General features: G+C 39.1%; 2 protein-coding genes and 4 pseudogenes across 5 annotated transcripts in view; 1 reads left to right on the top strand and 5 right to left on the bottom strand.

The window, feature by feature from the left end:
- The window catches only part of sh2d3cb (SH2 domain containing 3Cb), a 53,415-nt gene that overhangs the window by 21,391 nt on the left and 4,666 nt on the right, over positions 1–27,358 (top strand). For both annotated transcript variants that reach the window (XM_005451484.4, XM_003444520.5), the window contains 2 exons: positions 25,774–26,234; positions 26,578–26,693. In XM_005451484.4, coding sequence (XP_005451541.1) covers positions 25,774–26,234; positions 26,578–26,693 — 577 coding nt within the window. The remainder of the gene's footprint in view (positions 1–25,773; positions 26,235–26,577; positions 26,694–27,358) is intronic.
- On the bottom strand, positions 431–4,712 carry LOC109204571 (UDP-glucuronosyltransferase 2A2 pseudogene; annotated as a pseudogene).
- Positions 7,354–24,446, bottom strand: LOC109204569 (UDP-glucuronosyltransferase 2B31-like). 3 transcript variants are annotated; one of them, XM_025897142.1, is made up of 3 exons: positions 24,312–24,446; positions 22,365–22,756; positions 7,354–9,098 (listed from the first exon to the last, which is right to left on the bottom strand). In XM_025897142.1, the coding sequence occupies exons 2-3, from the start codon at positions 22,740–22,742 to the stop codon at positions 7,896–7,898; spliced, it is 1,581 nt and encodes a 526-aa protein (XP_025752927.1). In that variant the 5' UTR covers positions 22,743–22,756; positions 24,312–24,446; the 3' UTR covers positions 7,354–7,895. The 3 variants fall into 3 exon arrangements, with proteins under 3 accessions (XP_025752927.1, XP_025752929.1, XP_025752928.1); XM_025897144.1 differs by lacking the exon at positions 22,365–22,756 and having other exon boundaries at positions 7,354–9,490; positions 24,312–24,426; XM_025897143.1 differs by lacking the exon at positions 7,354–9,098 and having other exon boundaries at positions 20,810–22,744; positions 24,312–24,443.
- On the bottom strand, positions 11,193–24,446 carry LOC109204570 (UDP-glucuronosyltransferase 2A2 pseudogene; annotated as a pseudogene).
- LOC109204566 (UDP-glucuronosyltransferase 2A2 pseudogene) lies at positions 14,304–24,443 on the bottom strand (annotated as a pseudogene).
- Positions 17,930–24,449, bottom strand: LOC109204568 (UDP-glucuronosyltransferase 2A2 pseudogene; annotated as a pseudogene).

Here is a 27,358-nt window from a genome sequence, read left to right as displayed (position 1 = left end):
CCTCAGCAGCAGGTCACTTGTGTAGACCTGGGCTAAACCCTTAGACACCTTAACCTCTCAACATACACCGAATTAGGGTCAAGCGGTGATTTAGCCACATACTAACTGAGCATTCTGTCAGAATCGACATGATTTTATGTTTTAAATATAGTCAGTTTGCTTTTCCAGTAAAAGATGACATCTGATGAATAGTAAGAGTTAAAAGAAATCATTCAAAATTTATTCAAAGAACAAAGTATAACAAGATCTGGGCAAGAATAATCAGGAATTCTAATAAAGACATCAAACTGTTGATAAAGGTTCAAATTTAATTTCAAACTTAGGAAGTAATCCATCACGGTTGATGCAAAATATCATTGTCAAATACATTTCAATGAACTTTAATTCACTGTGAAAGCCATGTCCTAAACATTTTCTGAATGTCAAAAACTTGGGAAAACAACTTTAAATGAATGAAAGAATACATATTCTGTTTGGTTTATTAGGCTTAATAATAGGGTAAGGTTTATGATTGGGGTCACTGCCGATGATGATGCATGCACACTACCAGTCAAAAGTTTGGACACCTTCTCATTGAATGGGTTTTCTTTATTTTTACTACTTTCTAGTAAAAATACATGTTTCTGCTTCTTTAGATACATACTGAAGACATCAAATATATGAAGCAAGATATCTGGAATTATGTATACATATATATATATAAGATAAATAACTCCAAATATGTCTCATATTTTATATTCCTGAAAGTAGCCACCCTTTGCTTTGTTGACAGCGTTGCAAACCTTTAGCCTTCTCTCAGTGAGCTTCGTGATGTAGTCACCTGAAATGGTTTTCACTTCACAGGTGTGCCTTGTCAGGCTTCATTTGCGGAATTTCTTGCCTTCTTAATGGGGTTGGGACCATCAGTTGTGTTGTGCAGAAGTCAGATTGGTACACAGCTGATAGCCCTATTTAACAACTGTTAGAATTCATATTATGGCAAGAATCAATCAGCTAAGTAAAGAGAAACGACAGTTCATCATTACTTTAAGAGCTGAAGGTCAGTCGATCCGTAAAATTGTTAAAACTTTGAATGTGCCCCCAAGTGCAATCGCAAAAACCATCAAACGCTACAATGAAACTGGCTCACATTAGGACCACCCCAGGAAAGGAAGACCAAGAGTCACCTCTGCTGCTGAGGACAAATTCATTCGAGTCACCAGCCTCAGAAACTGCAAGTTAACAGCACCTCAGATTAGAGCCCAGATAAATGCCACACAGAGTTCCAGCAGCAGACACATCTCTACATCAGCTGTTCAGAGGACACTGTGTGAATCAGGTCTTTATCATCAAATAGCAGTTAAGTAACCACGACTAAGGAAAAGCATCAAGCAGAAGAAATTTGTTTAGGACAAGAAACACAAGGAATGGACATTAGACCACTGGAAATCTGTGCTTTGGTCTGATGAGTCCAAATTTGAGATCTTTGGTTCCACCTGCCGTGTCTTTGTGCAATGCAGAAAATGTGAACGAATGCAGCTGCATGCCATCCCATGCGGCTTGTGTTTACTTGGACCATCATTTATTTTTCAACAGGACAATGACCTCAAACACACCTCCAGGCTGTGTAAGGGCTATTTGATAAAGAAGGAGAGTGATAAGAGTGCTGTGCCAGATGGCCTGGCCTCCATAGTCACCTGACCTAAACCCAATTGAGATGGTTTGGGATGAGATGGACAGCAAAGTGAAGGCAAAAAGGCCAACAAGTGCTTGTGATCTCTGGAAACTCCTTCAAGACTGTTGGAAAACTATTTCGAGTGACCTCTTGAAGCTCAACGAGAGAATGCCAAGAGTGTGCAAAGCAGTAATCAAAGCAAAGGGAGGCTATTTTGAAGAATCTAAAGTCAAAAATATTTTTTGTTATTTCACACTTTTTTGTTTAAATTCAGTATGTGTTCATTCATAGTTTTGATGCCTTGACAGAGAGTCTACAAAGTAAATACTCAAGAAAATAAAGAAAACCCATTAAATGAGAAGGTGTGCCCAAACATTTGTAGACATCAAAGGTTTAAAAGACAAAACTAGTAAGAATTTAAATTGTGTTTTTTGAAGCTGCAAACTAATTAGATAGCAGAAATCCCAAAATCATGTAGTAATTATTAATATAGCTAGATTAATAATTACATCAGCAATAAAAACATTTAGGCATTTTCTTAAATAACCAATCCTGACAGATTGTGATTAATGCTGACAGGTAAGACAGTGCAACAGTGTGGTTTTCATTATATATATTGCTCACTGTGTCTGTATTACGGTAAATATAATGGCCAAATTGCGAATGTTTTTTTTTTTCTGTAATTACATTTTAATTTCATTTAACTTTTTGAAGGGTACATGTATGGATTATAAAGATTATACATCATCAGTAATGTCAGTCAGCAACATTGCCTTGTTTATCTGTATTCACACTTGACAAGATGAAAATTCAAAAAACATTTATATTGAGCTCATTTTCAGAAACTAAATACAGAAGTAAGTGGTTACAAATTTTGTAACACAATCATCATTCCTTTTTGACTTTGTTTCTGTAAAATAACTTATGCAACAGAAACCTGAATGCTGAAACAAAAATGGTAAATACTAGCAAAATAACTGCCAGCAGAAAAGCTGCCACATCGATCGAGTAGTACTGGATCCTGGACATCTTGTAAGACTCCGTCCTTAAGTGCGCCGCTCCTTTGTGCCGCATGACAAACTCGATCCAGAACATGGCTCGGTCCAGCGGTTTCATAGGCTGATCTCTTTGGATGCTGGACAGCTCCTTCATCTTCTCCCTGTAGGATGGTTGGTAGAGCACCTCCTTTAGCGCCTCCAAGAAGTTTTCTTTGTTCACTGTTGCAATATCAAGGACTTTGGCCACACCTCTTGCTTTCATCCTGAAGAAGTTATCAGCCTGGTCAAACATAAGTGGCAGGCCAACCAGGGGCACACCGTGGTAAATGGCCTCCTGTATCCCATTGGTGCCTCCATGGGCCACAAACACTCTGGTCTTGGGGTGACCCAGGAGGTCATTTTGGGGCAACCAGTCCAAGATTCGCGTGTTATTACCGAGGGTGGATGGTCTTTTGCCTTTGTGCCTCCAAATCACCTTCTGAGGAAGTTCTGCAAAAGCAGCAGCAATGTCTTCAGCAATGTCCTCTGGAAGTTCTTCCACCACAGATCCCAGTGTCATCACAATGACACCATGTTCACCTGAGCTCTGCACAAAGTCCTCTAGCTCTTTAGACAGGGGCTTGGAGGGTTTGCACTGAAATCCTGACATGTAGACAACGTTTGGCATTGTGGGTCGAGGGAACTCAAAGGTGAAATCATTTCTCATCAGCCAGATGTCTGCTGACTGAAACAGCTCCATGTAATGTACATCACTGCCAAAATGACGATGGACAAAAGGTTTGTAGTTTGGTTCTGTGATATACCAATTTTGTAAAGTTAAGAAGAAAAAGTAGAGCATATTCTGGACACGCTGAATGAAAGTCATCTTGTCAGTCAGCTCTGACAGGGGTGTAGGGATGTAAGAGAGTGGGGAAGGTGCAATTGCAAAATGGCAATGAAAGTGGACATTAAAGACAAGTGGAAGACCCAAACGGTGAGCCATAAGAACACCTGCACCAATCCAAGGATCAGTCAGAACCAAATCATATTTGGCATCACGGAGGCTCTGCATCAGCTTGGTATCCTCAAACATTCCCTCAACCATCTCAAGCACCTTGACATGCATTTGAATCAGCTGTTTCATTAAGTCATACTCCATTGATAATCGAGTCCAAAGTGAAGCACCTTGTCGACGCATGGTCAGTGTTTCCATTACAAATGCCCCAAAACGCTCTTTATCAATTCCGGCCGAGGAATTTATAGTGATGGTCTTGTAGTGAGGGGACTCTGACTTGATGTACCAGGTGTCATTTGGCCGCACCACTGTGACTTCATGACCTCTGGAGTGAAGCTCTTCAATGATGATATTCATGTTGATCCAGTGACTTCCATCCACAGGGAACACTAAGACTTTCCCTCCATTTACCAACAATGTAGAGCATAGCAGCACTGCAAGTGCCACCAAGTTTGGATGGGACATCTCTGAAAGAGTCAGACAAAGATGTCAAGATGTTAGATTATTACTTAAGCCAATGGTTTGAGTTCAACACTTTGTATCACCCTAATAACCAATGAGAAATATACCTGAGATAAAGTTTAAGTTGGGAAAATATGGAGTGGCCATTATTTACACTTGATCACTGGAGGCCAGATGTATTTGCCAGCTCTGCTTTGGTTTTGGCTTCGATAAGATAACAACTCAGATTTAAAGGTTAAGATATAGATGTAGATTATTATCTTAATGTCACGAGCATCTTACTCACAGCAGTGATCATCCTGGGCAGTTGACCTCATTCATGATAAGTTAGTGAATTTGCTGCTAAATTTTCATACCTTTTTAACATCGCAGTCACAAGGAAACAACAAAACAAGAAATAACTTCTGTATAACTAAAAAATGATCCCCCAAAAGAGCATGAGACTTCTTCTCTTGATTAGAGTTATGGTGTAATTTCAGGTTTTGGAAGCAGTCCATCAATGTTAATGTCAAATGTTACAATCAGAGAAATTTTGATGACCTTTAGTTGAATTCCACAGTCAACATTCATATAAACTACTGGTCAAAGTTTTAAAACACCCCCAGTTTTTCTAGTTAATTTAATTGAAAATTATGCAGTTTAGTGTCTAATTGCACACTGAAATAAAAACATAGTACAATTAAGCAATTGGAGTTAAAAAAAGAAATCATGGAATCAATTTATAGACAAAATCTATTCTAAACTTTTCACTCATCAAAGTAGCCACTTTTGGCAGATATAACAGCCGAGCATACCCGTGGCATTCTTCCTACAGTAAAAATCAAATATTCTTTACAGAGTTCTTCCCATATGTGTTGCAGAAGTTCCCATAAATGTATGGCCATTGTAGGCTGCTTTGCTTTCACTCTTCTGTCCTGTTCATCCTAAACCAGCTCGATGGGGTTTAAGTCCTGAGACTGTGCTGCCACTCCATGTTTTCAAGCTTACCATCTTGTTCTTTTTTCCTGAGGTAGTTCTGGCATAGCTTGGACTTATGTTTTGGGTCATTATCTTGCTGTAGGATGAACCTCTGACCAACTAGATGCAGAGGGTATTGCATGGTGCTGCAGAATGCTGTGGTAGCTGCTTTGGTTCAGGGTGCTGCTCATTCTGTACAAATCACCAACCCTGGATCCAGCAAAACGGCCCCAGACCATCATACTTCCTCCTCCATGTTTGACAGTGGATGGCACACACCGGGGAACAAGCTTTTCGCCTACTCGATGGCGTACAAAGATCCTGCCTGATTAACCGAAGATTTCTAATTTTGATTCATCAGTCCATTATATCTTCTTCTAGTTTTCAGTGGTCCAATGGTGGCGTTTCATGACCCAGGAAAGCCTCTATGTCTTATTATGACACCTTAGCAATGGCTTTCTTCTTGGCTTTCTTTCATCCTGTCAAACCTGCAGCTCAAAGTCTTCTTTTCACAGTTGAAACTGAGACTTGCTTACTACGACCACTAAGCTGTGCTTGAAGCTGTTGTCCTGTGAGCCGCTTATCATTCAAGCTGTTAACTCTCAGAAGCTTGTCCTCTGATTCAGTTGTGGCTTTGGGTCTGCCCGACCTCTTCCTGTCAGAGTTTCCCCCAGTTTCTGAGTGCCTTTTGATGGTGAAGGAAACTGTACTCACTGACACCTTGACTTTCTTTGCAATTTCTCTGTAGGACAGACCTACATTTTTAATTGTTTTGATGGTCTGGCTCTCTTCCATTGTTAATTGTCTTTCTCGCCCTTTTTGTAGCAACACACTGCTTTCTGCTGTACAATACTGTTCAACTGATGCTCATTAGGGTCTGGTACCACAGTGTGTTCCCACACTGCTTTTATGGAGACAGAGAGGGGTGTAAGTGATCCAGAAAAGTTGGGACACCTGTAGGAATTAATAGCACCAGCTTTCAAGGCTTGATCAACCTCCATTGCTGCAGAACAGCTTTAAATTGTTAACCAATTTTATGTTCCCTGAAGTCTTCTTTAGTTTCAGTAACTAAAAACTTGTATTGATTCAGGTCAAATTAAATAATTTGAGGAAACACAAATAAGCGTCTTTATTTCTTATTTGAAAGTGACCAAATATTTCTGTTCTTCAGGATGAGACCAATTTGAGCAAATTCGTGAGCCTTTGCGTTCTTCCAGTTAAGTAGTACAGTCCAATATATCACTTTACTCATATTCTGTTTGCATAAGGTTAATGACGAGGTTGGTGTCATTGCCGATGATGACTTAGACCTCAAAAAGTTTAAGAGTAAAAACAAGAAGAACTTTTCAAAAATTTCATGTTTTTTTTTTAAAAAAGGGTAATGCTCAAATCTGACAAAAAAAAACCTGACTTCTAAAGAAAACTCACATAATAAATAGGTGTCAGATGAAAAACTTTCATAAATCCTGAATATATGATTCAACTAGTTAAATACGGAGCCCCGCAAGGGACATCGCGGAAAAAAAAATGAAGATGAACTTCTGCGAGATCTCGCAAAACTTTTGCGAGATCTCGCAAAGTAGGCTGCGTCCTTCGGAGGCCGCCAGCTCGAAGCTGACCGGGAGGTCGAGGGACGATGTGTCGGGAGTGCGGTGTTCCCCCCAGCTCTAGTGGGCCTCGACCTCCCGGTCAGCTTCGAGCTGGTGGGTAACAGATGTCTCCGAAATGTCGGAGCACTTTTGCAAATAAGTGATGTCTTGATAAAAAGTGCAGATATTTGAAGTTTACACAGCTACATTCATGCCTGAAAATATCTTAAAAGTTTATTTTGTGACCCAGAAAGAGTAATATTAAAACTAAGTAGCTGCCGCCATTGTTGAAAAATGGAATTGGCTGGGCCGTGTTATAAATTCTGGGGTAGGTTGGGCCACGAAGGATACACCGACTCAGCCTTCAAATGCGACCTGCGAAGGATTGCAGCCTATTTTGCGAGATCTCGCAAAAGTTCATCTTTATTTTTTTTTTTTCCTCCAATGTCCCTTACGGGGCTCTGAAGTTAAATGTAGTTAAGTTAAAAATAAATGTAACAATGGAGACATTGCTGTATATATTTTTAGTGTTCTATGGTAATATGTAATACTGGGCACCAAAATGGTTGTAGCAGATTTCAAGTTACTTTATTTTCTATTCCAGCAACATTTAAAATAGAGTGGGAAAAATATACAGTACATAGTGAACTTCAGTTACTTGCACACTGTTTCTATATTACTGTGAATATGTTGGTCAGGTTACAGCAATTTTTTAATACATTTGAAAAATATCACCATAAAATTCTGTGACATTTCTACAACAATACATATAATAAAATATATTCTATAGTTGAGCACTGCATGAGGCCAAACTCTTCTTATGTGCTCTTAATAAAGGTTTGAATATCATCACCATACAGGAGTGAGAAACATTTAATTGTCTTCCTGTTTAACTGTTAGACAATTTTAGGAAATGTGGTGATTCTTAAAGTGTTTACAACAGCAGAATATTCAAAGTCATATTAATTTAAACCCGTAACTGATTTGCTTTACTTATTTTCTACTTTGCCACCAAACTTGCCTGCAATGTATTTACATTTCAAAGTTTCAAGATCCAAATGCAAATGAACAAAAAGACATCTAAAATATGAGTAGACTGAGGTCATTAGAAAATGTGAGGTTTGTATTGTTGCACTGAGCTGCACACACTCAAGTTTGTTACACTACGAGTACAAATGTATCTCTGTTCTTCTCCTGAATAGAGAACAGATGGCAAGCATACAAATTTTGTAACACAATCATCATTCCTTTTTGACTTTGCTTCTGTAAAATAACTTATGCAACAGAAACCTGACTGCTGAAATAAAAATGGTAAATACTAGAAAAATAACTGCCAGCAGAAAAGCTGCCACATCCATCGAGTAGTACTGGATCCTGGACATCTTGTAAGACTCCGTCCTTAAGTGCGCCGCTCCTTTGTGCCGCATGACAAACTCGATCCAGAACATGGCTCGGTCCAGCGGTTTCATAGGCTGATCTCTTTGGATGCTGGACAGCTCCTTCATCTTCTCCCTGTAGGATGGTTGGTAGAGCACCTCCTTTAGCGCCTCCAAGAAGTTTTCTTTGTTCACTGTTGCAATATCAAGGACTTTGGCCACACCTCTTGCTTTCATCCTGAAGAAGTTATCAGCCTGGTCAAACATAAGTGGCAGGCCAACCAGGGGCACACCGTGGTAAATGGCCTCCTGTATCCCATTGGTGCCTCCGTGGGCCACAAACACTCTGGTCTTGGGGTGACCCAGGAGGTCATTTTGGGGCAACCAGTCCAAGATTCGCGTGTTATTACCGAGGGTGGATGGTCTTTTGCCTTTGTGCCTCCAAATCACCTTCTGAGGAAGTTCTGCAAAAGCAGCAGCAATGTCTTCAGCAATGTCCTCTGGAAGTTCTTCTACCAGTGTTCCCAGTGTCATCACAATGACACCATGTTCACCCGAGCTCTGCACAAAGTCCTCTAGCTCTTTAGACAGGGGCTTGGAGGGTTTGCACTGAAATCCTGACATGTAGACAACGTTTGGCATTGTGGGTCGAGGGAACTCAAAGGTGAAATCATTTCTCATCAGCCAGATGTCTGCTGACTGAAACAGCTCCATGTAATGTACATCACTGCCAAAATGACGATGGACAAATGGTTTGTAGTTTGGTTCTGTGACGAACCAAATTTGAAAACTTGTGAAGAAAAAGTAGAGCATATTCTGGACACGCTGAATGAAAGTCATCTTGTCAGTCAGCTCTGTCCCTGGTATAGGGATGTATGAGAGTGGGGAAGGTGCAATTGCTATATGGCCTTCACCCTGAATAGTCCATCGGACATTAAAGACAAGTGGAAGACGCAGTCGGTGAGCCATAAGAACACCTGTACCAATCGTAGGATCAGTAAGAACCAAATCATATTTGGCATCATGGAGGCTCTGCATCAGCTTGGTGTCCTCAAACATGCGTTCCACCATCTCAAGCACTTTTTTATTCATTTCATAAAACTCTTTCACTAAATCATATTCCATTGATAAACGTGTCCAAAGTGAAGCACCTTGTCGACGCATGATTAGTGTTTTCATAACAAATCCACCAAAGCGTTCTTCATCAAATCCAGCAGAGGAATTTATAGTGATGGACTTGTAGTGAGGGGACTCTGACTTGATGTACCAGGTGTCATTTGGCCGCACCACTGTGACTTCATGACCTCTGGAGTGAAGCTCTTCAATTATGATATTCATGTTGATCCAGTGACTTCCATCCACAGGGAACACCAAGACTTTCCCTCCATTTACCAACAATGTAGAGCATAGCAGCACTGCAAGTGTCACCAAGTTTGGATGGGACATCTCTGAAAGAGAGTCTGACAAAGATGTCAAGATGTTAGATCGTCTCTTATGAGCAAGGTGTTTGAGTTCAACAGTTTGTATCACCTTAATAACTAATGAGAGATATACCCTAGACAAAGTTTAAGTTGGGAAAATATGGACTGGCCAATATTTAAACTTGACCACTGGATGTGAGATGTATTTGCCAACTCAGATTTAAAGGTTAAGATATAGATGTAGACTTTATTATCTTAAAGTCGTGAGCCTCTCACTCACAGCAGTGAGCATCTCGTACAGTTGATCTCATTATTGATAAGTTAGGGACTTTGTTGCTAAATTTTCATACCTTTTTAACACCGTAGTCACAAGAAAACAGCAATACAAGAAATAACTTCTGTATTACTAAACAATGATTCCACCAAAAAAACATGAAACTTGTCCTCTTGATTAGGGTTCATTTCAAATGTTACAATCAGCTAAACCTTTTTTGTACTTAATTTGAATTCTAGAGTCAACATTTATATATGTAAACTTCATTGATTCTTATAAATATTCATGTTTAACATTTAATCTTTTACTTTTAGTTTTTGAATATGACTTTGCTCATTATCTGCAGTAGTGTTTTGTTTTAAGAGATAAATTAAAGTTTGTGTTCCTTCAGTAAATAGAGGCTGACAAGAAGTTTGGGAGCTAGAGACGAGATGTTGTACAGTAAAGGTGATTTTGGTGTGGAACCCCAGACTGTTCATATGATCTTAATTTAAGTCTAGATATGAGGAAAAAATGGCAAAATTCACTGTACCATTTGAAAAAAAATAAATAAATGAAAAAAAAAAGAAGCAATGCAGGTAAATTTGAGAAACTAAAGTGAAACTCTAAACACTATGAGATTATCCTTCAAGTCTTCTTTGGTTTCAATAACTAAAAACTTGCATTGATTCAGGTAAATTTAATAATCTAAGGAAACACAAATAAGCTTCTTTATTTCTTATTTGAAAGCGATGGAAAATTTCTGTTCTCCAGGATAAGACCAGTTTGAACAAATTCTTCAACTTTCACGTTCTTCCAGTAAAGTGATACAGTCCAATATTTCACTTTACTCATGCAGCAAATAAGACATTAGTGCTTCATGAAAAGTAATCATATTAATCCTAACCCTAACTTTGTTGTTTTTCATATATTGTCAGTGAGAATGTTTAGTAGTTTTTTGTCTGATTATCAAAACCTTAGGAAACAGTTTTAAATAAATACTACTCAGGGTTGGGGTCATTGCCGATGATGACTTTGACTTCAAAAGGTTTAAGAGTAAAAACAATAAGAACTTTTAAAATGTTTCATGTAACAAAATGGTAAAGCTGAAACTTGACAAAAATAGTGACTTCAATTATCCCTCAGTGAAAAAAGAAAAATCGCATAATAAATAGGTGTCAGATGAAAAACTTTCATAAATCCTGAATATATGATTTAACTAGTTAAATCTAGTTATGTTATTATTACATTGAACAATGAAGACATTTCTGTACATATTTTTTGTTAAAACAGCAAAGTGATGAATAGTGATCCATAGTTAAATGTAATAAAGTGCGTGTATCAAGTTGAATCAAGATTCAAGTTACTTTATTTTGTATTCCAGCTGCATTTAAAATAGAGTGGTAAAAATATACAGTACATAGTGAACTTTAGCTACTTGCACACTGTTTCTATATTACTGTGAATATGCTGGTCAGGTTACAGAAGTTTTTGTAATAAATTTCGAAAATATCACCATCAAATTCTGTAACATTTCTACAAAAATACATATAATAAAATATATTCTATTGTTGAGCACTGCATGAGGCCAAACTCTTCTTATGTGCTCTTAATAAAGGATTAGGCATCATCACCATATGACAGTCAGAAACATTTAATTGTCTCCCTGTTTAACTGTTAGACAGTTTTAGGAAATGTGGTGATTCTCAAAGTGTCTACAACAACAAAATCAAATGAATTTAAACCCATAACTGATTCATCAATTTGCTTGCCTGATTTTCAAACTTTTTACTGAACAACACTGAAAATAATTTCTATTTTAAGTTTTTAAGATCCTGACAAAGAAACAAAAAGACATTTGAAATATGAGTAGACCAAGGTTATTAGAAAATTTGAGGTTTGTATAGCTGAACTGAGCTGCACACACTCAGGTTTGTTTGACTGCCAGTACAAATTTATCTCTTTCTTTCTCCTGAATAGAGAACAGGCGACAAGCATAAAAATGTTGTGACACAATCATCATTCCTTTTTGACTTTGCTTCTGTAAAATAACTTATGCAACAGAAACCTGACTGCTGAAACAAAAATGGTAAATACTAGCAAAATAACTGCCAACAGAAAGGCTGCCACATCCATCGAGTAGTACTGGATGCTGGACATCTTGTAAGACTCCGTCCTTAAGTGCGCCGCTCCTTTGTGCCGCATGACAAACTCGATCCAGAACATGGCTCGGTCCAGCGGTTTCATAGGCTGATCTCTTTGGATGCTGGACAGCTCCTTCATCTTCTCCCTGTAGGATGGTTGGTAGAGCACCTCCTTTAGCGCCTCCAAGAAGTTTTCTTTGTTCACTGTTGCAATATCAAGGACTTTGGCCACACCTCTTGCTTTCATCCTGAAGAAGTTATCAGCCTGGTCAAATATAAGGGGCAGGCCAACCAGGGGCACACCGTGGTAAATGGCCTCCTGTATCCCATTGGTGCCTCCATGGGCCACAAACACTCTGGTCTTGGGGTGACCCAGGAGGTCATTTTGGGGCAACCAGTCCAAGATTCGCGTGTTATTACCGAGGGTGGATGGTCTTTTGCCTTTGTGCCTCCAAATCACCTTCTGAGGAAGTTCTGCAAAAGCAGCAGCAATGTCTTCAGCAATGTCCTCTGGAAGTTTTTCCACCACAGATCCTAGTGTCATCACAATGACACCATGTTCACCCGAGCTCTGCACAAAGTCCTCTAGCTCTTTAGACAGGGGCTTGGAGGGTTTGCACTGAAATCCTGACATGTAGACAACGTTTGGCATTGTGGGTCGAGGGAACTCAAAGGTGAAATCATTTCTCATCAGCCAGATGTCTGCTGATTGAAACAGCTCCATGTAATGTACATCACTGCCAAAATGACGATGGACAAATGGTTTGTAGTTTGGTTCTGTGATATACCAATTTTGTAAAGTTAAGAAGAAAAAGTAGAGCATATTCTGGACACGCTGAATGAAAGTCATCTTGTCAGTCAGCTCTGACCCTGGTATAGGGATGTAAGAGAGTGGGGAAGGTGCAATTGCAAAGTGGCCTTCACCCTGAATAGTCCATCGGACATTAAAGACAAGTGGAAGACGCAGTCGGTGAGCCATAAGAACACCTGTACCAACTGCAGGATCAGTCAGAACCAAATCATATTTGGCATCACGGAGGCTCTGCATCAGCTTGGTATCCTCAAACATTCCCTCAACCATCTCAAGCGCCTTGACATGCATTTGATACAACTGTTTCACTAAGTCATACTCCATCGATAAGCGAGTCCAAAGTGAAGCACCTTGTCGACGCATGGTCAGTGTTTCCATTACAAATGCCCCAAAGTGCTCTTTGTTAAAACCATTTGAGAACTTTATAGTGATGGTCTTGTAGTGAGGGGACTCTGACTTGATGTACCAGGTGTCATTTGGCCGCACCACTGTGACTTCATGACCTCTGGAGTGAAGCTCTTCGATGATGATATTCATGTTGATCCAGTGACTTCCATCCACAGGGAACACCAAGACTTTCCCTCCATTTACCAACAATGTAGAGCATAGCAGCACTGCAAGTGCCACCAAGTTTGGATGGGACATCTCTGAAAGAGAGTCTGACAAAGATGTTAAGATGTTAGATCATCTCTTATGAGCAAGGTGTTTGAGTTGAAGAGTTTGTATCACCCTAATAAATAAGGAGAAATACTTGAGATAAAGTTTAAGTTGGGAAAATATGAACTGGCCAATATTTAAGCGTGACCACTGGATGTCAGACGTATTTGTCAGCTGCTTTGGTTTTGGCTTCGATAAGATAAAAACTTAGATTTAAAGGTTAAGATATAGGTGTGAATTATTATCTTAAAGTCACGAGCCTCTTACTCACAGCAGTGATCATCCTATACAGTTGATGTCATTATAGATAAGTTAGAGATTATTTGCTAGGTTTTGATACGTTTTCAACACTGTAGTCACAAGGAAACAGCAAAAGTTTTAAATAAATAGATATTACATATTCTGTTCGCATAGGGTTAATGTGGGGGTTTGGGTCATTGCCGATGATGACTTAAACCTCAAAAGATTTAAGAGTAAACACAATAAGAACTTTAAAAATGTGTCATGTGATAAAAGGGTAAAGCTCAAATCTTACCAAAAAATGATTTCAATTATCCCTCAATGAAAAAAGAAAGAGAAAACAAAGAATAAATAGGTGTCAAATGAAAAACGTTCATAAATTCTGAATATATGATTCAACGATTTAAATATAGTTATGTTTATAATAAATGTAACACTGGAGACATTTCTGTATATATTTTTTTCATCATTAAAGGGATCAATAGTGATCTAGGGTAATACGTAATACATTGCATCAGAATGGTCGTATGAGATCTTAAATTACTTTATTTTGTGTTCCAGCAACATTTATAATAGAGTGGGAAAAATATAAAGAACATAGTGAATTTCATTTACTTGCACACTGTTTCTATAATACTGTGAATGTTTTGGTCTGGTTACAGAAGTTTTTTTTAATATAGATTTGAAAAAATAGCAGCATAAAATTTTGTAACATTTGTGCAAACGTACATACAATAAAATATTCTCTATTGTTGAGCACTACATGAAACCAAACTCTTCTTATGTGCCCTCAATGAAGGATTGGACATCATCACCATACGTCAGTCAGAAAAATGTAATTGTCTCCCCTTTTAACTGTCAGACAATTTTAGGAAATGTAGTGATTTTATTTTTAAAGTGTTTACAACAGAAGAATATTCAAAATTAATATAAACCCGTAACTCATTTGCTTTACCCATTTTCATCATCATTCCTGTTTGACTTTGTTTCTGTAAAATAACTTATGCAACAGAAACCTGACTGCTGAAATAAAAATGGTAAATACTAGAAAAATAACTGCCAGCAGAAAAGCTGCCACATCCATCGAGTAGTACTGGATCCTGGACATCTTGTAAGACTCCGTCCTTAAGTGCGCCGCTCCTTTGTGCCGCATGACAAACTCGATCCAGAACATGGCTCGGTCCAGCGGTTTCATAGGCTGATCTCTTTGGATGCTGGACAGCTCCTTCATCTTCTCCCTGTAGGATGGTTGGTAGAGCACCTCCTTTAGCGCCTCCAAGAAGTTTTCTTTGTTCACTGTTGCAATATCAAGGACTTTGGCCACACCTCTTGCTTTCATCCTGAAGAAGTTATCAGCCTGGTCAAACATAAGTGGCAGGCCAACCAGGGGCACACCGTGGTAAATGGCCTCCTGTATCCCATTGGTGCCTCCATGGGCCACAAACACTCTGGTCTTGGGGTGACCCAGGAGGTCATTTTGGGGCAACCAGTCCAAGATTCGCGTGTTATTACCGAGGGTGGATGGTCTTTTGCCTTTGTGCCTCCAAATCACCTTCTGAGGAAGTTCTGCAAAAGCAGCAGCAATGTCTTCAGCAATGTCCTCTGGAAGTTCTTCTACCAGTGTTCCCAGTGTCATCACAATGACACCATGTTCACCCGAACTCTGCACAAAGTCCTCTAGCTCTTTAGACAGGGGCTTGGAGGGTTTGCACTGAAATCCTGACATGTAGACAACGTTTGGCATTGTGGGTCGAGGGAACTCAAAGGTGAAATCATTTCTCATCAGCCAGATGTCTGCTGACTGAAACAGCTCCATGTAATGTACGTCACTGCCAAAATGACGATGGACAAATGGTTTGTAGTTTGGTTCTGTGATATACCAAATTTGTAAAGTATAGAAGAAAAAGTAGAGCATATTCTGGACACGCTGAATGAAAGTCATCTTGTCAGTCAGCTCTGACCCTGGTGTAGGGATGTATGAGAGTGGGGAAGGCGCAATTGCAAAATGACCTTCACCCTGAATTGTCCATCTGACATTAAAGACAAGTGGAAGACGCAGACGGTGAGCCATTAAAGCACCAGTACCAATCCCAGGATCAGTCAGAACCAAATCATATTTGGCATCATGGAGGCTCTGCATCAGCTTGGTGTCCTCAAACATTCCCTCAACCATTTCAAGCACCTTCACATGCATTTGATAAAAATGTGTCATCAGATCATACTCCATTGATAATCGAGTCCAAAGTGAAGCACCTTGTCGACGCATGTCTAGTATTTTCATAACAAATCCCCCAAAGCGTTCTTCATCAAATCCAGCAGAGGAATTTATAGTGATGGTCTTGTAGTGAGGGGACTCTGACTTGATGTACCAGGTGTCGTTTGGCCGCACCACTGTGATTTCATGACCTCTGGAGTGAAGCTCTTCAACAATGATATTCATGTTGATCCAGTGACTTCCATCCAGTGGGAACACCAAGACTTTCCCTCCATTTACCAACAATGTAGAGCATAGCAGCACTGCAAGTGCCACCAAGTTTGGATGGGACATCTCTGAAAGAGAGTCTGACAAAGATGTCAAGATGTTAGATCGTCTCTTATGAGGAGATGGTGTTTGAGTTCAACAGTTTGTATCACCTTAATAACTAATGAGAGATATACCCTAGACAAAGTTTAAGTTGGGAAAATATGGACTGGCCAATATTTAAACTTGACCACTGGATGTGAGATGTATTTGCCAACTCAGATTTAAAGGTTAAGATATAGATGTAGACTTTATTATCTTAAAGTCGTGAGCCTCTCACTCACAGCAGTGAGCATCTCGTACAGTTGATCTCATTATTGATAAGTTAGGGACTTTGCTGCTAAATTTTCATACCTTTTTAACACCGTAGTCACAAGAAAACAGCAATACAAGAAATAACTTCTGTATTACTAAACAATGATTCCACCAAAAAACATGAAACTTGTCCTCTTGATTAGGGTTAATTTCAAATGCTACAATCAGCTAAACCTTTTTGTACTTAATTTGAATTCTAGAGTCAACATTTATATATGTAAACTTCATTGATTCTTATAAATATTCATGTTTAACATTTAATCTTTTACTTTTAGTTTTTGAATATGACTTTGCTCATTATCTGCAGTAGTGTTTTGTTTTAAGAGATAAATTAAAGTTTGTGTTCCTTCAGTAAATAGAGGCTGACAAGAAGTTTGGGAGCTAGAGACGAGATGTTGTACAGTAAAGGTGATTTTGGTGTGGAACCCCAGACTGTTCATATGATCTTAATTTAAGTCTAGATATGAGGAAAAAATGGCAAAATTCACTGTACCATTTGAAAAAAAATAAATAAATGAAAAAAAAAAAGAAGCAATGCAGGTGAATTTGAGAAACTAAAGTGAAACTCTAAACACTATGAGATTATCCTTCAAGTCTTCTTTGGTTTCAATAACTAAAAACTTGCATTGATTCAGGTAAATTAAATAATCTAAGGAAACACAAATAAGCTTCTTTATTTCTTATTTGAAAGCGATGGAAAATTTCTGTTCTCCAGGATAAGACCAGTTTGAACAAATTCTTCAACTTTCACGTTCTTCCAGTAAAGTGATACAGTCCAATATTTCACTTTACTCATGCAGCAAATAAGACATTAGTGCTTCATGAAAAGTAATCATATTAATCCTAACCCTAACTTTGTTGTTTTTCATATATTGTCAGTGAGAATGTTTAGTAGTTTTTTGTCTGATTATCAAAACCTTAGGAAACAGTTTTAAATAAATACTACTCAGGGTTGGGGTCATTGCCGATGATGACTTTGACTTCAAAAGGTTTAAGAGTAAAAACAATAAGAACTTTTAAAATGTTTCATGTAACAAAATGGTAAGGCTGAAACTTGACAAAAATAGTGACTTCAATTATCCCTCAGTGAAAAAAGAAAAATCGCATAATAAATAGGTGTCAGATGAAAAACTTTCATAAATCCCGAATATATGATTTAACTAGTTAAATCTAGTTATGTTATTATTACATTGAACAATGAAGACATTTCTGTACATATTTTTTGTTAAAACAGCAAAGTGATGAATAGTGATCCATAGTTAAATGTAATAAAGTGCGTGTATCAAGTTGAATCAAGATTCAAGTTACTTTATTTTGTATTCCAGCTGCATTTAAAATAGAGTGTTAAAAATATACAGTACATAGTGAACTTTAGCTACTTGCACACTGTTTCTATATTACTGTGAATATGCTGGTCAGGTTACAGAAGTTTTTGTAATAAATTTCAAAAATATCACCATCAAATTCTGTAACATTTCTACAAAAATACATATAATAAAATATATTCTATTGTTGAGCACTGCATGAGGCCAAACTCTTCTTATGTGCTCTTAATAAAGGATTAGGCATCATCACCATATGACAGTCAGAAACATTTAATTGTCTCCCTGTCTAACTGTTAGACAGTTTTAGCAAATGTGGTGATTCTCAAAGTGTCTACAACAACAGAATATTCAAAATCAAATGAATTTAAACCCATAACTGATTCATCAATTTGCTTGCCTGATTTTCAAACTTTTTACTGAACAACACTGAAAATAATTTCTATTTTAAGTTTTTAAGATCCTGACAAAGAAACAAAAAGACATTTGAAATATGAGTAGACCAAGGTTATTAGAAAATTTGAGGTTTGTATAGCTGAACTGAGCTGCACACACTCAGGTTTGTTTGACTGCCAGTACAAATTTATCTCTTTCTTTCTCCTGAATAGAGAACAGGCGACAAGCATAAAAATGTTGTGACACAATCATCATTCCTTTTTGACTTTGTTTCTGTAAAATAAATTATGCATCAGAAATCTGAATGCTGAAACAAAAATGGTAAATACTAGCAAAATAACTGCCAGCAGAAAGGCTGCCACATCCATCGAGTAGTACTGGATGCTGGACATCTTGTAAGACTCCGTCCTTAAGTGTGCCGCTCCTTTGTGCCGCATGACAAACTCGATCCAGAACATGGCTCGGTCCAGCGGTTTCATAGGCTGATCTCTTTGGATGCTGGACAGCTCCTTCATCTTCTCCCTGTAGGATGGTTGGTAGAGTGCCTCCTTTAGCGACTCCAAGAAGTTTTCTTTGTTCACTGTTGCAATATCAAGGACTTTGGCCACACCTCTTGCTTTCATCCTGAAGAGGTTATCAGCCTGGTCAAACATAAGTGGCAGGCCAACCAGGGGCACACCGTGGTAAATGGCCTCCTGTATCCCATTGGTGCCTCCGTGGGCCACAAACACTCTGGTCTTGGGGTGACCCAGGAGGTCATTTTGGGGCAACCAGTCCAAGATTAATGTGTTATTACCGAGGGTGGATGGTCTTTTGCCTTTGTGCCGCCAAATCACCTTCTGTGGAAGTTCTGCAAAGGCAGCAGCAATGTCTTCAGCGATGTCCTCTGGAAGTTTTTCCACCACAGATCCCAGTGTCATCACAATGACACCATGTTCACCCGAACTCTGCACAAAGTCCTCTAGCTCTTTAGACAGGGGCTTGGAGGGTTTGCACTGAAATCCTGACATGTAGACAACGTTTGGCATTGTGGGTCGAGGGAACTCAAAGGTGAAATCATTTCTCATCAGCCAGATGTCTGCTGACTGAAACAGCTCCATGTAATGTACGTCACTGCCAAAATGACGATGGACAAATGGTTTGTAGTTTGGTTCTGTGATATACCAATTTTGTAAAGTTAAGAAGAAAAAGTAGAGCATATTCTGGACACGCTGAATGAAAGTCATCTTGTCAGTCAGCTCTGACCCTGGTATAGGGATGTATGAGAGTGGGGAAGGTGCAATTGCAAAATGGCCTTCACCCTGAATAGTCCATCGGACATTAAAGACAAGTGGAAGACCCAAACGGTGAGCCATAAGAACACCTGTACCAACTGCAGGATCAGTCAGAACCAAATCATATTTGGCATCACGGAGGCTCTGCATCAGCTTGGTGTCCTCAAACATTCCCTCAACCATCTCAAGCGCCTTGACATGCATTTGAATCAGCTGTTTCACTAAGTCATGCTCCATCGATAAGCGAGTCCAAAGTGAAGCACCTTGTCGACGCATGGTCAGTGTTTCCATTACAAATGCCCCAAAGTGCTCTTTGTTAAAACCATTTGAGAACTTTATAGTGATGGACTTGTAGTGAGGGGACTCTGACTTGATGTACCAGGTGTCGTTTGGCCGCACCACTGTGACTTCATGACCTCTGGAGTGAAGCTCTTCGATGATGATGTTCATGTTGATCCAGTGACTTCCATCCACAGGGAACACCAAGACTTTCCCTCCATTTACCAACAATGTAGAGCATAGCAGCACTGCAAGTGCCACCAAGTTTGGATGGCACATCTCTGAAAGAGAGTCTGACAAAGATGTCAAGATGTTAGATCGTCTCTTATGAGCAAGGTGTTTGAGTTGAAGAGTTTGTAGCACCCTAATAAATAAGGAGAAATACTTGAGATAAAGTTTAAGTTGGGAAAATATGAACTGGCCAATATTTAAGCTTGACCACTGGATGTCAGACGTATTTGTCAGCTGCTTTGGTTTTGGCTTCGATAAGATAAAAACTTAGATTTAAAGGTTAAGATATAGGTGTGAATTATTATCTTAAAGTCACGAGCCTCTTATTCACAGCAGTGATCATCCTATACAGTTGATGTCATTATAGATAAGTTAGAGATTATTTGCTAGGTTTTGATACTTTTTCAACACTGTAGTCACAAGGAAACAGCAAAAGTTTTAAATAAACAGATATTACATGTTCTGTTCGCATAGGGTTAATGTGGGGGTTTGGGTCATTGCCGATGATGACTTAAACCTCAAAAGATTTAAGAGTAAACACAATAAGAACTTTAAAAATGTGTCATGTGATAAAAGGGTAAAGCTAAAATCTTACCAAAAAAATGACTTCAATTATCCCTCAATGAAAAAAGAAAGAGAAAACAAAGAATAAATAGGTGTCAAATGAAAAACGTTCATAAATTTTGAATATATGATTCAAGGATTTAAATATAGTTATGTTTATAATAAATGTAACACTGGAGACATTTCTGTATATATTTTTTTCATCATTAAAAGGATCAATAGTGATCTAGGGTAATACGTAATACATTGCATCAGAATGGTCGTATGAGATCTTAAATTACTTTATTTTGTGTTCCAGCAACATTTATAATACAGTGGGAAAATATAAAGAACATAGTGAATTTCATTTACTTGCACACTGTTTCTATAATACTGTGAATGTTTTGGTCTGGTTACAGAAGTTTTTTTTAATATAGATTTGAAAAAATAGCAGCATAAAATTTTGTAACATTTGTGCAAACATACATACAATAAAATATTCTCTATTGTTGAGCACTACATGAAGCCAAACTCTTCTTATGTGCCCTCAATGAAGGATTGGACATCATCACCATACGTCAGTCAGAAAAATGTAATTGTCTCCACTTTTAACTGTCAGACAATTTTAGGAAATGTGGTGATTTTATTTTTAAAGTGTTTACAACAGAAGAATATTGAAAATTAATATAAACCCGTAACTCATTTGCTTTACCCATTTTCATCATCATTCCTGTTTGATTTTGTTTCTGTAAAATAACTTATGCAACAGAAACCTGACTGCTGAAACAAAAATGGTAAATACTAGAAAAATAACTGCCAGCAGAAAAGCTGCCACATCCATCGAGTAGTACTGGATGCTGGACATCTTGTAAGACTCCGTCCTTAAGTGCGCCGCTCCTTTGTGCCGCATGACAAACTCGATCCAGAACATGGCTCGGTCCAGCGGTTTCATAGGCTGATCTCTTTGGATGCTGGACAGCTCCTTCATCTTCTCCCTGTAGGATGGTTGGTAGAGCACCTCCTTTAGCGCCTCCAAGAAGTTTTCTTTGTTCACTGTTGCAATATCAAGGACTTTGGCCACACCTCTTGCTTTCATCCTGAAGAAGTTATCAGCCTGGTCAAACAAAAGTGGCAGGCCAACCAGGGGCACACCGTGGTAAATGGCCTCCTGTATCCCATTGGTGCCTCCGTGGGCCACAAACACTCTGGTCTTGGGGTGACCCAGGAGTTCATTTTGGGGCAACCAGTCCAAGATTCGCGTGTTATTACCGAGGGTGGATGGTCTTTTGCCTTTGTGCCTCCATATCACCTTCTGAGGAAGTTCTGCAAAAGCAGCAGCAATGTCTTCAGCGATGTCCTCTGGAAGTTCTTCTACCAGTGTTCCCAGTGTCATCACAATGACACCATGTTCACCCGAACTCTGCACAAAGTCCTCTAGCTCTTTAGACAGGGGCTTGGAGGGTTTGCACTGAAATCCTGACATGTAGACAACGTTTGGCATTGTGGGTCGAGGGAACTCAAAGGTGAAATCATTTCTCATCAGCCAGATGTCTGCTGACTGAAACAGCTCCATGTAATGTACGTCACTGCCAAAATGACGATGGAAAAATGGTTTGTAGTTTGGTTCTGTGATACACCAAAATCGTAAAGTATAGAAGAAAAAGTAGAGCATATTCTGGACACGCTGAATGAAAGTCATCTTGTCAGTCAGCTCTGACCCTGGTATGGGGATGTATGAGAGTGGGGAAGGTGCAATTGCAAAATGGCCTTCACCCTGAATAGTCCATCTGACATTAAAGACAAGTGGAAGACGCAGACGGTGAGCCATTAAAGCACCTGTACCAATCGTAGGATCAGTCAGAACCAAATCATATTTGGCGTCATGGAGGCTCTGCATCAGCTTGGTGTCCTCAAACATGCGTTCCACCATCTCAAGCGCCTTGACATGCAATTCATAAAACTCTTTCACTAAATCATACTCCATCGATAAACGAGTCCAAAGAGAAGCACCTTGTCGACGCATGATTAGTGTTTTCATAACAAATGCTCCAAAGCGCTTATGATCAAAACCATTTGAGTATGTTATAGTGATGGACTTGTAGTGAGGGGACTCTGACTTGATCTGCCAGGTGTCGTTTGGCCGCACCACTGTGACTTCATGACCTCTGGAATGAAGCTCTTCAATGATGATATTCATGTTGATCCAGTGACTTCCATCCACAGGGAACACCAAGACTTTCCCTCCATTTACCAACAATGTAGAGCATAGCAGCACTGCAAGTGCCACCAAGTTTGGATGGCACATCTCTGAAAGAGATTCTGACAAAGATGTTAAGATGTCAAATCTCTCCTTCTGTTTAGTAAGGGCTTTGAGTTTAAGGTTTTCTATCAACTTAAAAACAAACAAAAATGAGTGAGAAAATTCCTTCCTGCATACACACTGGAAGATATTGGCAGTGATGTAGTGACTCCAGATCAAGAAATGACAATGAATTTCTGCAACTTGCAATGATGACAACCAAAACGTAAGTTATAAATGTTTAAGAAAACCTTAGATGCTATCTAGTCATTCTTATTAAACATAAGCATGACATTTAAATCCAAGAGGCCAATTTATTTTCCTGATTAGAAGTCGGGATGTATTTAAAAAGGTAACTTCTGATCCTTGTAATTTCACTTTGGGAATGTGGCATTGTAATATACTGTGGTATTTTACAATGCACATCGTTAGTAATCTAGATTGCTAATCTGAGTAAATAACATAACTCAGTCATTTCAGTTTATGTTTGACAGCAAAGGTTGCTGTATAGCTAAAACCACCCTGATTCACACCACCACCAGTCTTTCTACAAAGGATTTCCAGTAGTTTTTCACTAAGCTGAGGCACCCTACTTTAATACTTGCATAGCTTCCAGATTTTCTGCAGCTGACTGGTTCAACTGCAGTGTGGGAATTCCTCCCTCTAAATCTCAGGAGGTTTAAAAGAAGGTAACAAAGCTGTTTGCTGTTTTTTGTTCCCTCTCTGGTTTCACAGCTGCCAGCAATAATGGGTATCAAATTATAAAGCAAAATGTAAAAGCTGCCATTGTTTAATGGTAAATGGTAAATGGCCTGTATTTGTATAGCACTTTACTTTGTCCCTATGGACCCCAAAGCGCTTTACACTACATTCAGTCATTCACACACACACATTCACACACTGGTGATGGCAAGCTACATTGTAGCCACAGCTGCCCTGGGGCACACTGACAGAGGCGAGGCTGCCGGACACTGGCGCCACCGGGCCCTCTGACCACCACCAGTCAAAAGACCTTTTGTGCTTGCAAGACTTAACATTTTTTCCTTAGTTCCAAAATTAAAATAATCAAAACAAAACAAAACTTTATTAGAAAAATCTTTCTGTTTTGCAACAAAAAAGTAACTCCATGTTCTCTCTGTATTTAGTTTGAGAAAGTCTGAACTTGTGTGACCTTTAAAGCTTCCTTCTTTTTTTCGAAAAGAAAACAATTTTCCAAGCTGAAATGCATCCGATTCCAAAACAATTCATTCTTTTTCTTGCTTTTGTTCCATGTGATCAGAACAAACTATGACTGTGAATGAGGATGGTTTATATAGTGAGATTCCTCCATGCAGTCATAATGCTCAGCCTTGTTATTGTTGAGAGGAGACATCTGGAAAATCTTCTATTCCTCTGTGAGAATCCATATGCTACTACTTAGCTGGTCGGTCATGCATATGTCAGAACAGAACTTGCAGCGTAACTACACAAAGAAATGCTCTAAAACAGCATTAAAGGTATTTTGGGTTTACATTAAAATGCCATTTTATCTTCTAAAACTCTTGCTGATCTTGGGTTTTTGATCTAAGTACTTACCTAGAGCGTCCCTGTAAAAAGATCTCACGTTTCAACCAGAGCCTGTTGTTTGTGTGTCTAGCCTGCTTCACAGCCGGTCTCTGAGTGAATGACTGCCGTCGGGCTCTGACGAGCAAAACACCTCTGACCGCGTCGGCTCTAAGGTAGCAGCAGTAAGGTTCAGAGCCTTTTGTAGTTTTCAGCAGCAAGGTTGGTTGCATAAGAGAGAACTGAATCAAATGCTCACGTTGTGAACTCTGATCTATAGATGTAGTAGATAATACTGTTGCTACAGGTTACTAGACAAAGGCAAGTGTATCTGAAATGAATAAGGGGTTTGGGGTGAAGACATTTGAGGATAAAATGGAAGTAATTGAAAAATTGAAGGCAACATAGAAATAACGTGCAAATGTGGACAGAAAGCAGTAAAACTTTATGAGAATACCACACATGGGTAATGTGTAATTATTAAACTGTTGTAATTGAGTGTGATGTAAGTAGAAGGTTATCGGCGTGTTTAGTCAAACAGTGTGTTCATCTACATGAACTTCATTACCTCGCCCTCTGACTTACAAAAGTGAACGTGTTGTTTCACAAGACAAATAAATTGCACATTAAAACAAATAGCAGGGCATGAGTTAATGAGCAGGAAAAAAACATTAACAAGAAAAAATTCCCAAGTAAAGCTGCAATAGAGTTCGAAAGAGTTAATGCAAGTCTTCAAAAGATACATTGTACTGTAGGTGTGTCCTGTTAATTGATTAATTAATTAAATGATTCACATGATTCTACTGGATGTCCTCACATGGTAGATTAATTGCATTCAGAGACAACAATTAATGATAAAAAGGAATCCACATTTCTGTTTATTAAAAAACAAATTGAGCAGTGCTGCTTGATATTAACTGACATGACTGAGTGAAGTCAAAGAAACCAAAGACGGTGAATAAACTAAATGACATAAAAGTTTGTAAGTAAAGATCCAAATCAGGGAGAGAAATATTATGGCATCGGTAAACTCAATCTAGACAATAATGAAGGCAGAAATTAACTGACAGAAAGGAAGTGAAAATGCAGAAAGCAAAAAAGAAATTATCCTTCAAAATAAAGCAGGAAGTAAACTGAAAAAGGGAAACACCGAGACACAGACTAAGGTGAAAATAAGAGGCGCACAAAATATGAAAGTTTAACATTAATTAACTATGAGTCAACCCAAAAGCCATGATGGTATAATATTCCTCTCGAGCCCTAAATTAATTGTCCAAAACTATTAACCACAGTGATCAGCTATACTGATGATATTTTTATCAGTTTATTTCATTGTCATGCGTTCATTAGTCTATAATAATCATCCACAAAGAATGTGCCACTTTCTCTTATTATGTATCTCAAGTAGTGTCTGAAATATTTATATTTATTCTGCTTTTTTTGGATAAATATTTGTAAACATCTTTTTCCTCCTTTTCCCTCCCTTCTTCTCCAGCCCCCCAATCCAGAACTCCGTCCAGCAGCCGGACTCCCACTGTGACTCCGTCCCTGCCGAGGCGCTCGGACACCGTCCAACCTCTGCCCTCTCCCAGCAGCACCCTACAGAGACAGCATCTTGACAGACCCCAACCTCACCACACCCAGGTCTCTCCCTCCTCTCATGCAGACGGGAGCTGCTACACAGAGCTGTACCCTGGTCCTCAGAGCTATGTGGAGAGGCTGCAGGCAGAAGAAGGGTCAGCAGGGGTCGACCCACTGAGGGCCGAGGATGGGAATGTGTACTTTTCGCCTGTGGTGGAGACGGTCTCCTGTTTCAAACCCAGCAGGTACCAGTCACCACTGATGGGAAAAGAGAATAAGCCTCTAGAAGTGGGCATCCTGCGGAGGGTGAAGGAGCTTCTGGCGGAGGTCGATCCCAGGACGGTGGCCAAACACATCACCAAGGCTGACTGCATGGTACTGTTTATAGCTGCACTAATCAATATTTGTAAAGTAATAGGGATTTTTTTAAGGATGGACTGCAGCTCTGCAGAAAGGTTTAGGGATTGCTTTATTTTAGTCTGAATGCAGTGGCAACTATGCAGAAGGAAAACTAGGGCTAGCCATGCGTTAGTGATAACAGGTAAACTATGGGGTATTTGTTTGAATGCAAATTCTAAACCATTTCTAAATCAAAGTGTTATTGATGTGTGAAAACATGCAGATGTTTCAGGAGATTTTAAAGTGTATTTTCCTGCTCATCCTGTTTCTGCTAACTGAAATCTAATGCAGCAGTTCTCACATCTGTGTGTGGTCCTAGGTGGCCAGAATTCTGGAGGTCACACCAGAGGTGCAAAGAATGATGGGTGTTACCTCTGGGATGGAGCTGCTCACGCTGCCACATGGACAACAGTTAAGACTAGACCTGCTGGAGAGGTGAATACTGTTCAACCAGTTCAGCTCTTCATAGCGTGATAGAGCGGTGTATATCTGACATCATACATACATTGCAAAAGCATAAAAATAGTTTTTTTGCCTAGATTCTATGTAAAAGATTGATGTAAGTGAACTGTAACCTCATCACGAGCCTTCTAGGCTGCTGTTTGTTGAGACTTTTGTCCATCAAGTTGGTTTTTAGTTATCTGCAAAGTTATCTACTAGCAAATTTTTTTACAAACTGGAACCATAAACTATAATGCTGCTAATTAAGTTACTAGACTAGACTAGAGAGACCAACCTGGCTTTGTTACCAGGCTATAAGACTTTCTGCTGTTAAGTGGGGCATTTATACACAGGAGTCTGTGGGGTTTGGGTCATTTTTGTAGTCAGGCTCAAGTCATTAGGGAAACTGCCGTTTTTGGGACTTCTGCCTCGAGTTCCTTTTTCAGCCACAAAAGTTGTTACTTGAGTGTCACAACAGCAATGACATGGTGTGTTATTCCTAATTTATTCATAGTAATTCATAATTCTTTCGATCTTTTTTTTTAGCCTTCTTTTAACTACATGATTTATTTAGTCTGTTTGAAACCATATGTCTGCTTTCCCTCTCAATCTTGTCTCCCTATTCCCGGCTCCTGCTGCTTGAAATGGAAGTCTTATTC

This window comes from Oreochromis niloticus, linkage group LG12 (genome assembly GCF_001858045.2).
Source record: "Oreochromis niloticus isolate F11D_XX linkage group LG12, O_niloticus_UMD_NMBU, whole genome shotgun sequence".
Taxonomy (NCBI): domain Eukaryota; kingdom Metazoa; phylum Chordata; class Actinopteri; order Cichliformes; family Cichlidae; genus Oreochromis; species Oreochromis niloticus.
This window is presented reverse-complemented; position numbering and strand designations above follow the sequence as displayed.

Coding starts and splice junctions, on each gene's coding strand:
- LOC109204569 (XM_025897142.1), bottom strand. CDS start 22,742: ATGTGCCATCCAAACTTGGTGGCACTTGCAGTGCTGCTATGCTCTACA. Junction 9,099..22,364: donor ATGTCAAGGCGCTTGAGATG/GTGGAACGCATG, acceptor GTGCTTGAGATG/GTGGAACGCATGTTTGAGGA.